Source organism: Fringilla coelebs, assembly GCF_963513975.1.
Source record: "Fringilla coelebs genome assembly, chromosome: 2".
Lineage (NCBI taxonomy): Eukaryota > Metazoa > Chordata > Aves > Passeriformes > Fringillidae > Fringilla > Fringilla coelebs.
In genome coordinates, this window is record NC_140029.1 from 88,719,241 (window position 1) to 88,735,509 (window position 16,269).

Here is a 16,269-nt window from a genome sequence, read left to right on the forward strand (position 1 = left end):
TATCGAGGTATCCCTTCTGAGAGAGAGAGAAGAGAAGTTGTGTGGAAAGCAGTGTTCTGAGTAGTCTTTATGTTTCCCAGGACAGACAGGTATTTTACTCCCCCAGCCAACCCTTTAAAACTCAGAATCATTAGGGCGTGTTCCCATCATTTAAGCCCAATCTCCACTTCCATATCTGCCTGAACAAGAACAGCCCAGCAGCACTGTCAGATAAATCCACGTTCTAACACACATCTTTGTCAGGTTGAACCTGACCTGTGCCTTCCCATGCTGCTCAAATGGGGCTGAGATGCTCCCAGGAGACCTTCTATGCTGCAGCAAATGAAGGCATGAGTTTGGGTAACTCTCCAAACCTTGGCAGGATTTAAGCAACCCTGACTTTTCTTCCAGAAAGATATGTACTAATCTTTGGTCTATTGCTGGGCTGTAGTAGCAGGGAACATTCCAACACCAGGCCACTCCTGGGGACAAGGGAGATTGGATCGATGTCCTTCAACCTCACAGCCCTCCAAGGATATTTCTTCCTTGTGTCCCTTCTCTTTTTGAGGTAATGTAAATGTTTTGCATCCATAAAAACCTGTGGAAAAGTCTTCATAGCATTCCTAAAATAGAGAATGTGTCCTTGGCTTGCTGTGAACAAGCCACCCCCACCAAGTTTTGCATGCTACTCCCTAAGACACAATAAGCAATCTCATCGTTCCCCAGGCTCCGCAGGCCACTCACAATTTTATAAATCCCTGTCATGTCCTACATGCTCTTTCTCTCCAGGACACTAAGAATCCATGTTTCTGGCAAGGGCAGAAATAGAAAAAAAATATTGTGGCCATAGGTTAAAGAGAAATACAGGCACAGAGAACAATGAAGAGGCTGTGACAGCAGTTTTGTTCAGGTGTGGAGAGATGGAGGATAAGAAGCTTTGGAGAATGTACCAGCATCTCTCAGAAAAGAGACAGGTGGGAAGAGAGAAGCAATGCAAATTCCACCACCAGGTTATGTGAGGTATAAAAGGAGTACCCTCAGAAATTCCTCCTGATTTATGCTCCTAGGAAGCTACATTTCTGTCAGCCCACAGTTTTCCACAGTTCCTTTTCCCAGGATCTTGCATCAGACTGGGCAAATGTATTTTCCTTTATCTGATTCTAGTGTTGATACAGATGACTGAAATACTTGAACTAGGAATATGAAGTTCTAGAAGTACAAACTGCCATTGTTTGTCCATGAATAGTACCTAACACACCTGCTCTTCATCACCATCCCTCCCCGTTCCTGCACCCCCAGGAGCCACCAGCTTTCTTCTGCAGCATCACTGCATGAAATGAGAAACTTGTTTGTAATTATAGATGTTCACCCTTGTATTCTTTGAAAGAGCTTGCAAAACACAATACACTGGGTCTACGGAATGTTCACCTGCACATCTCATGTCAGCGCTGCTCTATACCAATGGCATGTTTTGGAAAAAGAAACCGAAATTTCAAACTAAAGCGTTTTATAAACTGGAAATTTTTCTTGCTGCACTTAGTTATGATGGGGTTGGACACCCTCGGTAATTTTTGACCCTCTTCATCCTTAGAACACTTTCCTTTCCCACAAGAATCTTTTGACCCTTCATTCTTTCACAGGATACAACATGCTTGTAAGAAAGCTGTGTGCTAATACCAGTTTAAAGGCCAACAGAATTCATACTCCACCTTGGAGAGGGCCCCGGCCTTGGACTTGTACTTCAACATGAAGGAAAATTTCCCTCTGGACAGTGACACTGTGCGAATCAGTCCTCCAGGACCCACAAAAAAATTAATCAAGAGATGGAGAGGAAGAGTATTCCTATTTAGTGTCTCAAGCTATTCCAGCATTTCCAAACATATGGCTTCTCTTTAATGTCTCTGGAGAGCATCCCATGTCTTTCAGGAGCGAACATGATGAAGTTGGCAGCTGCTTGGAGAATGAACATGATTATTCTTCAAAGCTTTAGTAAACTTTGCGTCATGACAGAAATCCCCACTCCTGCACAGAGGTATTTCAGAAGATCTCACTATTTGTGTTCACAGAAGTATTGCTCATCTACATTACACTCATAAACATCAGCATTGTACTGAAATTCTGGTGTGGCAAAAATGAGTCTGTGGAACATTCCAAAGATGAATAAAAGCATGGTTTGGTACACAGGCAGATATTTTAATAGAGGTTAGGAGAGAGAAATTAGAAAAGGGAGCTGCTGAGCATTCCCACATTTGAACTATTGAACTTGGGAAACAGTGGGGGGCACAGGATCAGTTTTCTGTCCTCCTATTTGAAATTACAATGGAGGAATTTAGGATTTAGAAAAACAGTTTTGCTTATGATAAAAACAGACATTATTCAAGAGTAGGAATTTGCTAAAATAAATTTAACAAAGTTAACCACTGGGTTTGCTGGAGTTTTTGGGGGTTTATTTCCCCAAATACATGCAATGTATGTTTTTGCCCACTACCTAAAATATGCAACTTTGGGTAAAAATATGCATTTTTAGGAAAGATACCGTCAGCACAGAGGAATCTGAAAGAGGTTTGAGAGTTGTTATTTCTGTTATACAGGGTCTGCATATAAGAATGAGACAGAGAAACAACTACACATCTTCCAAAGCCAAAAGGTATTTTTAGATTGAAGGCTTCCTTACAGAATAATTAAAATAGCTCTCTATCTTAGCAGAGTTTATGATTAACATGTATGACATTTGTACATTCTATCAATGCCTGTTAATGCCCATATTTGAATCTTCAAATTTTCCACCGTGTACTTTTTGTCTGGAGAAAACCTTGACAAGACAACCTTGACAAGAGATAAGACCATCACCAGAAACGTATTTCTAGCAGCTCCCACGTCCACTCAACCAGTCTGGGTTTGAGATCGAATCGAGACCATGAAGTGCCTGCTGCTTCTCGCCTTTATTGGGGTGGCAGGTGAGTACATTTTTTATTTGTATTTCTGTCATTTAATAGCAAGCTGATTTTCTGAGCAAAACTGCAAGGTAGCCTATTGTGGGATAGCCAAGTCCAGTTTTGACTTGCACAAGTCAGAGCTCTGCAACTTCCATCTTTGGTCTGCTCATAACTCCTTGTGCCACAAGCTGGGGAATGAGCCCTTCATGGGGGTTCCCAACCCAGCTATGGAGATGTGACCACAGCTTCAGAAAAAGGCTGCCTCCTCCTTCAGGATTAAGGAGGGCACAGGGAATTGCTCTGACTCAGAAAGTTCTAAGGCAATTGTAAAATTTTGGATCCTCAGTGGGTTCTCCAAGATGATATCACTGCACAGTTGTTTTTACTTTTTCCCTCAGTCAACCCTTGACTGTTTCAGTAGATGGGATTCAGGGAAAGACACACCTGTGATCTGATCCAACAAGAACATTTCTGTGTCCCTGTGTTCCCTCAGGGAGTAGCCAGCAGGGCTTTAGCTGTAGGCATGAGAGGCACCCCTGTAAGTCTGATCCCCTTCTTTGAGGGTGCAGCAAATGCCTGTGCCTTAGACCTGCCCAGCAGCGCTGCCCTGAGTGTCCATAGAAGGGGAGCCTACAAGTGAGGGGCCTCAGACAGGCAGTCACAGGGCAGATGACAGGTCACATTACCTTAGGCCAGCTGTTGACACATGGCCCTTCTTGTTCCCCAGTTGCCTTCCCCACCTTTGCTGAAGACGACGATGACAAGATTGTGGGAGGCTACACCTGTGCAAAGAACTCTGTGCCCTACCAGGTGTCCCTGAATTCTGGATATCACTTCTGTGGAGGTTCCCTGATCAGCAGCCAGTGGGTCCTGTCGGCTGCTCACTGCTACAAATCGTGAGTGGAAAAATCACATCTTTCTAAAACACATTTCTGTCTTCCAGTTCACTTCTAGCAGGAATTCTGAGCTATGAGACAGAAATATGTAAGTGCTTCCATTCTCACTGAAGATAGCCAAGGGATGGGTGGATCATTCAGGCATCCTGAGGGATTGTCCATTTCTGCAAATGTTCCTGTGAAGGCAGAGCATTTTCTGAAATAACAATGGGATAATCAAGCAGAGAGTTCTGGGCTGGGATTTCTTATCAATAGCATGATCCCTGCTAAAGCATTCTCCCTGGAGAACAGGGAGAGGATCAAGGTCCAGCTGGAGCCGTTTGCCTTGTCCCAGAATATTTGTACCTAGTGCTGCTCTGTATTCTACTGTTGTCATGTATTTAATGACCCACAGTAATTCACCACCCATGCATGAAGTGGGTTAAGGTCTCAGTGGATCCCCAGGGCTCCCTGTAGGACAAGAAAGATCCTGTGCCCCAGGAGGCTTCTGTGGCAGTGATGTTGGAGTGAGTGCACTCAGTGGCAGGGGTTTCTCTCAGCCTGCCTGTAGCACTAAAGGACACGCTGTGCCTTCTGTTTTCCAGTCAAATCCAAGTGCAGCTCGGGAAACACAACCTGGAGCTCACTGAATCCACACAGCAGTTTATCAACGCTGCTAAAATCATTCGCTACTCTGGCTACAACCCGGCCACCCTGGACAATGACATCATGCTCATCAAGCTGGCCACCCCAGCCACGCTCAGCAGTGCTGTCCAAACCATTCCTCTGCCTACCAGCTGCGTGGCTGCCGGCACCACCTGCCTGATCTCCGGCTGGGGCAACACTCTCAGCAGTGGCTGAAAGTACTCTGGGGGAACTGCAGACCCTCGGGGGTCTGGGATTGTGGATCTTGAATTCCTACCAGAGATCTCTGTTCTCTCACATCGATGGTCAGGGATGTGCATGACCAGTGGTGTCTATTCCACTGATGACATCTAAACCTTCACCAGAGGCGAGGATGGTTTTCCTGAGGCTCAGGGTTCTTCCAGTGTATGTATCACATGAACTGATGGGCTTCCAGGTACCAGAAAAGTTACGGTGGCTGCAGTGTAGAACGGTTGGCCCATGGATAAGAATTTGTTCCATCTCTACAGAAGGGGCCCATGCTGTGCTTACTGTTGCCAGGAAGCAGGATGGCTGCTAGAACAGGGTGTCCAGCATTTGCTTTTCTTCTAAGGTCTTCTCCAAGCTCTGAAAAGGACTCAGCAATGCCACAAGCCATCTCTCCCTATTTCTTTGCAGCTAACTACCCGGACCAACTGCAGTGCCTGAAGGCTCCAGTCCTCTCTGCCCAGCAGTGCTCTGATGCCTACCCTGGGAAAATCACCAACAACATGATGTGTGCAGGATTTGTGGAGGGAGGAAAAGACTCCTGCCAGGTAACTCATCTGCCTCTCCTTTCCCAGTTATTTCTCTCCCACCTTTTTGCAGCTGAAGAGGCCTTCACATTACAGAGTCAGCTATACTCACTGCACTGGTAAATCTGAGTTTCTGAATGACAGCAGAGGCTTCAGGCACACATATCCTGAAGGTTTGCCAAGTACCACATCTGGAAAAAGCAGGCAGCTGGCTCATCTTTAGCTGTGGTGCTAAAGTCAGGCATGGGAGTATCAGGTGGAGAGAGTGAATCAGGAACAGCCTTTGTAGAACTTTTGTGCAGAGTACATCCGGCAGGGCTTCCTCCGGGGTCAGTGATCTCAGTGATCTCTGGCTCGTTGCTTAAGCTGATGCCATTTGCTGAGTATCCATTATCTTTGTGTGCACAGAGAGATTCCGGTGGTCCCGTGGTCTGCAATGGAGAGCTCCAGGGCATTGTCTCCTGGGGTTATGGATGTGCCCAGAGGGGCTATCCCGGAGTTTACACCAAGGTTTGCAACTACGTCTCCTGGATCGAGTCTACCATCGCCTCCAACTGAGATGCTGGCTTGGTGTGACCTGTATTTTCATGTCATAGTTTCTGTTCTTTTGGGTCTGGACAAGCAAAAATTATGAGAAATTAATAAAGACTTTCAGGCAATCCTACTTTGTGCACTGTTTTTCTGGGAACTTCCATACCTGTGATATGGAGCAGATGCATAGTGGATCTCCTTTACACAGGAGAAAGTATTTAATATTTTCAGTACCTGTAGAACTGTAAGTATCTTGGAAAAGTCTACAGACACATTTTAAAAGTCTTTCAGTCAGTTATTTTCACTTGTTTCTGAAGCTTTTCATCTATGAGAGTTACTCCACATTTCTGACTTTGAAAAGACCATTTCAGACTTCTGCCCCCTCTTTTCTAGCCCCCAGAGCTCTCAATGCCTGAATCCCAGGGGCAGCCTCCACAACCACTGGAGGACAAGCTCAGTCCTACAGGAAAGCAAATCTCCTTGCAGACCCCAATTCTCAAGGCAGAGAGGATAATGACACAGATGCTCTCTGTCACTCCCCAGGGTTCCCAGCCAGCCAATGCCTTCTCTCATTTCTTGGCCAGCCCCACCCCAGATGTCTCACCCTCACTCCCTGCTCCCTCTGCACATACCTTTGGGCAGCTACAAGAGGCACCTTGCTCAGAGGGTAGGGCCTTTCCCCCCATGGTGCCCTGCTGTTTCTTGGTGGCCATGCTGGCCCCTCTGGGTAAGTGAACTCAACGCAGCCCTGAGCACCTCCCCTGATCCCGCTGCTGCTCTCCCAGCTGTGTAACCAGTTCCTGGCAGTGCTTCCTTCTGCAGAGACTTCTGCATGGAGGATAAGCAGTGAATGTGGTGGGAATGGGAATCCCTGAAATCTTCTGCAATGGCCATCTATTTGTCATTCTTTGTGCAGCCGGTACATGGTTCCTGATTTTTGACTCAAACTGGCCAGGAATGCATCTTGCCTACTGAGGAGAGATTGGAAATTCACCTGCTGATCTGAAGAGCTGTCCCATGCCTTGAACTGCTCTGGTGGCTGTCTGATTCCTTCTCATCCTTTCCCTACTAACCCTGAGTGCCTAGTTGAGGTTTTTTCCATTTTTTCCTCTTCCTCACTGCTCCTACTTTTCCTTTCCAGTGTTAGCCCTGGAACAGTCTCCAGACATGGTGATAAAAGAAGACCAATCTGTGAATCTGGAATGTTCCCAGAAGAAATCCACCAGCACAGCTATGTACTGGTTTATTCTGCCTTCAGTGAAGAATTCCAGTCTGACTCTTCTGGCTTCTGCAGTACAAGGTGGTACCGCAGCAGTGGAGAAGGGTTTTGAGAGCCATTTCAAGAGCAGCAATATACAAGGAGACAGTATCACCCTCTCAATAGAACATGCCTTTCTCAATGACTCTGGCACATACTACTGTGCTGAGGGTGAGCACAGTGGTGAGACTGCTGAGGCAGCTGAGCACAAACTTGTCCCTGCACAAACAGGACCTGCTTTCCACCTTGTGGGTGCTGCACGTGGCAGGGTGATCACTTCTCACTCAGTAGCTGCTCTGCTTCTTAGCCTTGCCTTCCTCCTCAAATGCTGGCTGTGTATTTGTCCATCACTGTCTCCTTGCCACTCAAGGCCTCCCTCTGCATTTAACTCTACTATTTGCACTACACTTGCTTCTGCCAGCCCTTCTTGTCTCTGTCTCCCTTCCCTTCCCCGCCTTCTTGTTTCTGCCTTCAGTCTGCACTCCACTGACTGCCATTAACTCCAGTCAACCCTGCACGTAATTCTCACTGTGAAAAGGAAGGAGTGCCTGTGTGGGAAGTTCTTGGTGCACCTGTAGATAAAGGCAAGGCCTGGCAGGTGTGGAAGTAGCCAGCACCATGTGGAAGCTGCCCACGTGCTCCTCTGTTACAACGCCTTGTCTGTGGTTGTTCTGTGGCCAAGGAATATGAACAGCAGAGCACAAGCCTGTGCTAACTCAGTTGCACAGTGTTATGTGGATCCCTAAGTCCTCCATGTAGAGTGGTGTCTGGGGCAGGAAGCACCTGTTATCAAGCCCTTTATCCACATACAGTTTATCTTTACCAAAAACATTTTAAAATTGCAAGTTATGTTCACAAGCTCTGTAGCTAATAGAGATTTCCAAGATGTTACAGTGTTCTGTTCCTCGGGGATTCTGGTGAAGGGGTAGAGAGTCTCCTCATGAACTTCACTGATAACAAGTTAGGATTAATAGCTGATAGCCCACAGTGCAGTGCAGCCCTTTAGATGGGCCTTGACAGGTTGAAGGAACGGGCAGAAAGGAACCTTCTGAAATTCAGAAAAGGCAAATACAGGATTTTAGGTGAATGGAAAAATAACCCTGTATACCAGCACAGGCTGGGGGCAGACCAGCTGGGAAGCAGCTCGTAAGAGAAGGACCTGGGAGTCCTGGTGGACAAGAAGCTCTGCATGAGCCAGCAGTTTGTCCTGGTGGCCAAGAAGCCATACATGTTCTGGGATGCATTAGGAAGAGCATTGCCAGCAGGGGAAGGGCAGTGAAGCTCCACTCAGCCCTGGTGAGGCAAATCTGCTGTGTTTTGTCCATTTCTGGGCTCCTTGGTACAAAAGAGACATGGAGCTCCTGGTGAATGTTCAGGAGATGAGAAGGATGATGATTAGTAGAGTGGACCACATCTTATGTGCACGAGTTCTGAGGTAGCTGGGCAGTTCTGCCTTGAGAAGAAACAACTAAGTTGCCACCTCATCAAAGTCTACAGGTATCTGAAGGGAGGGTTCCAAGAGCTGAATCCAGACTCTTCACTGTGATGCCAAGCACTAAGACAAGAGGCAAAGGGCAGAAAATGATGCACTGGAAGTTCCACCTGAATCTAAGGTCAGAGCTTTGCACTGTGTGTGACTGTGCACTGGAGCAGATAGCCCAAAGAAGCCGTGGAGATATCCATGAACCATTTGGATAGAACTGTGTGCCATGTGCGCTGGGAGGACTCTGCTTGAGCAGGGAGGTTGGAGCAGTGACCCCCTTGAGGTCCCTTCTTAGCTGGCCCATCCCATGGCTCTGTCCTGCATCACACACCCGTGCACAGCACAGGCCTGCGCAAGGAACTCCAGGTGGTTGCCACCCTGCAGATTCCCAGGCAAACATCCAAGCTTCTCAGGACCTAAACACAGGGCCCCACACAGCAGCCATGCCTGTTCAACATCACTAACTGCTCCAATAGGGTGTCTTCTGCAAGGCTCCCCATGCACTGCCCTGCCCTCTGCTCACCCCAGGGAATTGCAGATCCTTTGCATGGACACATCAGGAACAGCCTCCTCTCTGCTGGAGTGCTGCTGCTGCTGGTCCTGGGAGGATTTGGAGTTTATACACAGTAGCCCAATCTCTTGGCTTTTTTATCCAACTGCTTTAGAGGAATATGGGGTCTTTTCAGAATCTTCTCTACGCAGACTGGGGAAATGAATGCAATGGGACACACTCAAATCTGCAGCAGAGGATTTGGGAGGAGCTGGGGGCACTGCTGCTCTCCTCTGCTGACAGGACACAGGGGAACAGCTGCAGTGCAAAGCCCTTCAGAGCCCTGAGCAGTGGGATCACTTGATGTCCTGGATGGGCCAGCCTCACACTGCTGTGCACACAGCACAGCACGGATGTGCAGAGTCTCTCTCAGACCTCTGTACCCAAACTCAGTGCACACAAACTACGAGTGTCTCTCCCTGCCTACGGGGATTTCCCACTGCCTTGGGCAGGTGAGCAAGGCTGTGTGGACACAGAGAAAACAAGACACGGTTTTCTCCAGCTTTGTACATTTGTGTCCTGGTGCTATTTTCAGTGTGTGGCAATAAAGAGGCAAAGAGAGTATCTATTCTCTGGCATGGAGAAAGTCAGTGTGTATCAGCCCATCCTGTGCGGCACATCCTTCTGCTCAGAGATCTCTGTGAGGTGCAGGCTCTTAAAGGCCATTGCCAGTGCCGAAGCAAAGGCAGCCCGTTCTCTCCTTGAGATCCCCCTCTGGGATTAGAGAAGAACAGGAACAGAAGTATTCTATGGCAGGCTCCAAGAGACACCAGCTCTGCAGGTCAGCAGTTCCTCCCATACCTGCACAACGTGTCAGGTCTGACGGAGGGAAGCAGTGACTTCACATTGCAGTTTGCAGGGTTGGGACTCTGAGCGTGTGAGGGAGGCTAGTGAGGAGACACACAGTGAGAAACAGACACAAACCTGCATTCCTGAGATGTCCTTGTCCTCCCATCCATTTCTGTCATTTTGTGCATTCCTGTGCACACACTCAGGCTGCCACACTGCCCCATCCTGCTCCACAAGAGCTCTGAGCTATGGCACCTACTGAAGTCCCACCTACTCTTGCACACCCACGCTCACACACAGCAGGAAGCCAGAGGAGCAGAGTACAAGCACCTCATGACTGCCTGCAGGTGTCATTGCCCACCGTTCCTGGACAGCCAACAGCCTTGTGACATTTCAGACTCCTGCTCACTCCCCTGCCCACCCACAGAGAGACTTATCTCTTCCTCTCCACCTCTCCTCTTTCCACACCTCTGTGTCTGTGCTGTCACCAGTGGCAGGTGGCTGGAAGGAGGGGATCTTTCTCTATGGATTTCCACCAGTTCCTTGTGGCCATGCTGCTCCCTGTGGGTAAGTGCGCTTCCCTTCCTCTTGAGCAGCTGCACTGGAGCTGTTGCTGCTCCATCCTCAGCTGTGCTCCCAATTCCTGGCAGTGCCGCTTCCCCAAGGCTTCCAGGCTGGGGGTGGGCAATGAACCAGGTGAACTTTTCCACCACCAGCTATTGAATCAGGAAATCCTGCAAAGCTACAAATGTGGTTTTTCCTGCCCCATTTTAATACTTCACTTGAGAGTACCAAAGTCATTATTTCTCAAAACAGATTCACTGCTGCATTTAAAGCTTATTATTGGGGTTTTTGTAACCTATACGTCTTTTTCAGAGAAGCGGGGCACTGTCCCACAGATTTCTGATATCCTGGTGGCATTCCATCCCATGGCATACCTCAAGGATGTGTATTTTTTGTCCTCTTCAATGCTCTTCACTTCCTACTTTTCATCTCCTGTCTCTCCAGGCTGGGCCCTTCAGCAATCACCAGATACAGTTGTCCGGGTGGGAGACACCATCACTCTGGAATGTTCTGGACTGGGGAATGCAGCCAAGACAATGTACTGGTACAAATTACCCATGGAGAAGAATGCCAGTATGCAGCTGGTTGTATATTCAGTGGAAGGTGGCAAAGCAGATATTGAGAAGGAATTCCAAAATCGCTTCCAGAGTAATGGGACTAAGAAGAACCAATTATCTGTGAAGATTCAGCATGCCCTACTCAATGACTCAGGCACATATTTCTGTGCTGAACAAGATCCACAGTGAGTCAAAGGCTGGTGCAGCACAGCACAAAGCTTTGCAGGCAAACAGGGATGTACCACCAGCACACACTGAGCCCTGTGTTTGACAGAGACCCATTTTCTTACCTACTCGACACCTCTTCAGGAAAGACAGTGTATGTCTGCCTGTCCATCTGCCTGTCTTCAGCATGGTCTCTGTCTCACCTTCTGACTCTGGTTTTTTCTTGTCATCACTGTCTCCACTCATTCTCTGCCACTCACAGACAGCTTCACACTTTCCTCCTTCCAAGTCTTCTGTCTGTCCCCGTGCCCTTTCCTTTCTGTCCCGTTACACCTATTCTTTCTGTATTCCCTGTTCCATTCTCTATCCATCTCTCTTTTATTTCTATCTGTTATGTCAACTCATGGTTTTTATCTTCTTTCCTTCTCTCCTGCTTTCTTCTTTGCCTTGCTCCCTTTCTGGCTCGTGTTCCTGATTCCCTCCCAGCTACAAGTCCTTTCTACCTGCAGCTTTTGTGCCTTCCCTCCTCACTTTCCTCCTTCGTCTCTCCTGCTCTTCTTTTCCTCTTGGGATTTGGGACACCAGAGCCTCGTTCTGGGACTCTGCAAGCACAATCATGACATCCCAATCAGCCTCCAGGCAAGGACCAACTCTTCAACACGGCAGATCCAAATACTCTACTGCAATGCCCTGTGTTCTGCTGACCTCCTGGCCCTCGCCACCCTCACCCCTCCTCATTCCTCAGGTGGTGATATGAGCAGGCTCAAAGAAAGCGGCAGCTGCTAGTGTTCCAAGAGGAAGGGGGACAGGAAACATTTGAGGATGAATTTCAGAATCACTTCAAGAACTGCTGCAATATGGGCTATTACTTTTCCTGTTCATAAAGAACAGAAATGATGTTCTGCTTCAGAAACAAGAGCATGTAACTGACTGAAAGAATCCTGATACGAGTCTGCAAAGTGTTCCAAGACCCTGTCAACTGAGAGTCATGACAAATAATTAATATTTTCTCTTGACTGATGTTCACTGCTACTGTGCTCCATATAACAGCCTTTTGAAGTTTCCAGAGAAACAGTGCACAAAGTAGGGGTGCCTAAAAGTCTTTATTAATTTCTCATAATTTTTGCTTGTCCAGGCCCAAATGAATAGAAACAATGATGAGAAAATACAGGTCACACCAAGCCAGCATCTCAGTTGGAGGCGATGGTAGACTCAATCCAGGAGACGTAGTTGCAAACCTTGGTGTAAACTCCGGGATAGCCCCTCTGGGCACATCCATAACCCCAGGAGACAATGCCCTGGAGCTCTCCATTGCAGACCACGGGACCGCCGGAATCTCCCTGTGCATACAAAGAGTATGGATACTCAGCAAATGGCATCAGCCTAAGCAACGAGCCAGAGATCCCTGAGATCACTGACCCCGGAGGAAGCCCTGCCGGATGTACTCTGCACAAAAGTTCTACAAAGGCTGTTCCTGATTCACTCTCTCCACCTGATACTCCCATGCCTGACTTTAGCACCACAGCTAAGGATGAGCCAGCTGCCTGCTTTTGCCAGATGTGGTACTTGGCAAACCTTCAGGATATGTGTGCCTGAAGCCTCTGCTGTCATTCAGAAACTCAGATTTACCAGTGCAGTGAGTATAGCTGACTCTGTAATGTGAAGGCCTCTTCAGCTGCAAAAAGGTGGGAGAGAAATAACTGGGAAAGGAGAGGCAGATGAGTTACCTGGCAGGAGTCTTTTCCTCCCTCCACAAATCCTACACACATCATGTTGTTGGTGATTTCCCCGGGGTAGGCATCAGAGCACTGCTGGGCAGAGAGGACTGGGGCCTTCAGGCACTGCAGTTGGTCCGGGTAGTTAGCTGCAAAGAAATAGGGAGAGATGGCTGATGGCATTGCTGAGTCCTTTTAGCAGAAAAGCAAATGCAGGACACCCTGTTCTAGCAGCCATCCTGCTTCCTGGCAACAGTAAGCACAGCATGGGCCCCTTCTGTAGAGATGGAACAAATTCTTACCCATGGGCCCACCATTCTACACTGCAGCCACCTTAACTTTTCTGATACCTGGAGGCTCATCAGCTCATGTGATACATACACTGGAAGAACCCTGAGCCTAAGGAAAACCATCCTCTCCTCTGGTGAAGGTTTGGATGTCATCAGTGAAATAGACACCACTGGCCATGCACATCTCTGACCATCAGTGTGAGAGAACAGAGATCTCTGGTAGGAATTCAAGATCCACAATCCCAGACCCCCAAGGGTCTGTAGTTCCCCCAGAGTACTTACAGCCACTGCTGAGAGTGTTGCCCCAGCCGGAGATCAGGCAGGTGGTGCCGGCGGCCACGCAGCTGGTAGGCAGAGGAATGGTTTGGACAGCACTGCTGAGCGTGGCTGGGGTGGCCAGCTTGATGAGCATGATGTCATTGTCCAGGTTGTAGGGGTTGTAGCCAGAGTGGCGGATGACTTTAGCAGAGTTGATAAACTGCTGTGTGGATTCAGTGAGCTCCAGGTTGTGTTTCCCAAGCTGCACTTGGATTCGACTGGAAAACAGAAGGCACAGCGTGTCCTTAGTGCTACAGGCAGGCTGAGAGAAACCCCTGCCACTGAGTGCACTCACTCCAACATCACTGCCACAGAAGCCTTCTGGGGCACAGGATCTTTCTTGTCCTACAGGGAGCCCTGGGGATCCACTGAGACCTTAACCCACTTCATGCACGGGTGGTGAATTACTGTGGGTCATTAAATACATGACAACAGTAGAATACAGAGCAGCACTAGGTACAAATATTCTGGGACAAGGCAAACGGCTCCAGCTGGACCTTGATCCTCTCCCTGTTCTCCAGGGAGAATGCTTTAGCAAGAATTGTTCAATTGATAAGAAATCCCAGCCCAGAACTCTCTGCTTGATTATCCCATTGTTATTTCAGAAAATGCTCTGCCTTCACAGGAACATTTGCAGAAATGGACAATCCCTCAGGATGCCTGAATGATCCACCCATCCTTTGGCTATCTCCAGTGAGAATGGAAGCACTTAGATATTTCTGTCTCATAGCTCAGAATTCCTGCTAGAAGTGAACTGGAAGACAGAAATGTGTTTTAGAAAGATGTGATTTTTCCACTCACGATTTGTAGCAGTGAGCAGCCGACAGGACCCACTGGCTGCTGATCAGGGAACCTCCACAGAAGTGATATCCAGAATTCAGGGACACCTGGTAGGGCACAGAGTTCTTTGCACAGGTGTAGCCTCCCACAATCTTGTCATCGTCGTCTTCAGCAAAGGTGGGGAAGGCAACTGGGGAACAAGAAGGGCCATGTGTCAACAGCTGGCCTAAGGTAATGTGACCTGTCATCTGCCCTGTGACTGCCTGTCTGAGGCCCCTCACTTGTAGGCTCCCCTTCTATGGACACTCAGGGCAGCGCTGCTGGGCAGGTCTAAGGCACAGGCATTTGCTGCACCCTCAAAGAAGGGGATCAGACTTACAGGGGTGCCTCTCGTGCCTACAACTAAAGCCCTGCTGGCTACTCCCTGAGGGAACACAGGGACACAGAAATGTTCTTGTTGGATCAGATCACAGGTGTGTCTTTCCCTGAATCCCATCTACTGAAACAGTCAAGGGTTGACTGAGGGAAAAAGTAAAAACAACTGTGCAGTGATATCTTCTTGGAGAACCCACTGAGGATCCAAAATTTTGCAATTGCCTTAGAACTTTCTGAGTCAGAGCAATTCCCTGTGCCCTCCTTAATCCTGAAGGAGGAGGCAGCCTTTTTCTGAAGCTGTGGTCACATCTCCATAGCTGGGTTGGGAACCCCCATGAAGGGCTCATTCCCCAGCTTGTGGCACAAGGAGTTATGAGCAGACCAAAGATGGAAGTTGCAGGGCTCTGACTTGTGCAAGTCAAAACTGGACTTGGCTATCCCACAATAGGCTACCTTGCAGTTTTGCTCAGAAAATCAGCTTGCTATTAAATGACAGAAATAGAAATAAAAAATGTACTCACCTGCCACCCCAATAAAGGCGAGAAGCAGCAGGCACTTCATGGTCTTGATTCGATCTCAAACCCAGACTGGTTGAGTGGACGTGGGAGCTGCTAGAAATACGTTTCTGGTGATGGTCTTATCTGCTGTCCAAGGTTTTCTCCAGACAAAAAGTACACAGTGGAAAATTTGAAGATCCAAATATGGGGATTAACAGGCATTGATAGAATGTACAAATGTCATACACGTTAATCATAAACCTCTGCTAAGATAGAGAGCTATTTTAATTATTCTGTAAGGTAGCCTTCAATCTAAAAATACTTTTTGGCTTTGGAAGATGTGTAGTTGTTTGTCTGTCTCATTCTTATACACAGCACCTGTATAACAGAAATAACAACTCTCAAACCTCTTTCAAATTCCTCTGTGCTGACGGTATCTTTCCTAAAAATGCAAGTTTTTACCCAAAGTTGCATATTTTAGGTAGTGGAGAAAAAGATACATTGCATTTATTTGGGGAAAAAAAACCCCAAAAACTCCAGCAAACCCAGTGGTTAACTTTGTTATATTTATTTCAGCAAATTCCTACTCTTGAATAATGTCTGTTTTTATCATATGCAAGACAGTGTTTTCCTAAATCCTAAATTCCTCCATTGTAATTTCAAATGGGAGGACAGAAAACTGATCCTGTGCCCCCCACTGTTTCCCAAGTTCAATAGTTCAAATGTGGGAATGCTCAGCAGCTCCCTTTTCTAATTTCTCTCTCCTAACCCCTCTTAAAATATCTGCCTATGTACCAAACCATGCTTTTATTCATCTCTGGAATGTTCCACAGACTCATTTTTGCCACACCAGAATTTCAGTACAATGCTGATGTTTATGAGTGTAATGTAGATGAGCAATACTTCTGTGAACACAAATAGTGAGATCTTCTGAAATCCCTCTGTGCAGGAGTGGGGATTTCTGTCATGACGCAAAGTTTACTAAAGCTTTGCAGAATAATCATGTTCATTCTCCAAGCAGCTGCCAACTTCATCATGTTAGCTCCTGAAAGACACGGGATGCTCTCCAGAGACATTAAAGGGAAGCCATATGTTTGGAACTGCTGGAATAGCTTGAGACACTAAATAGAAATACTCTTCCTCTCCATCTCTTGATTAATTTTTTTGTGGGTCCTGGCAGACTGATATG

General features: G+C 47.5%; 2 protein-coding genes across 2 annotated transcripts; one reads left to right on the forward strand and one right to left on the reverse strand.

The window, feature by feature from the left end:
- Positions 1-2,896: 2,896 nt before the first annotated feature.
- On the forward strand, positions 2,897-5,766 carry LOC311166287 (trypsin I-P1-like; the record flags this gene model as incomplete). Its single annotated transcript, XM_084226183.1, has 5 exons — positions 2,897-2,936; positions 3,643-3,811; positions 4,396-4,643; positions 5,093-5,229; positions 5,617-5,766. 5 exons carry the CDS (start codon positions 2,897-2,899, stop codon positions 5,764-5,766), a joined length of 744 nt encoding a protein of 247 aa, XP_084082309.1.
- Positions 5,767-12,295: 6,529 nt separating this feature from the next.
- Positions 12,296-15,151, reverse strand: LOC311164720 (trypsin I-P1-like; the record flags this gene model as incomplete). Its single annotated transcript, XM_084224284.1, has 5 exons — positions 15,105-15,151; positions 14,230-14,398; positions 13,393-13,646; positions 12,833-12,969; positions 12,296-12,445 (listed from the first exon to the last, which is right to left on the reverse strand). Exons 1-5 carry the CDS (start codon positions 15,142-15,144, stop codon positions 12,296-12,298), a joined length of 750 nt encoding a protein of 249 aa, XP_084080410.1. The 5' UTR covers positions 15,145-15,151.
- Positions 15,152-16,269: the final 1,118 nt, after the last annotated feature.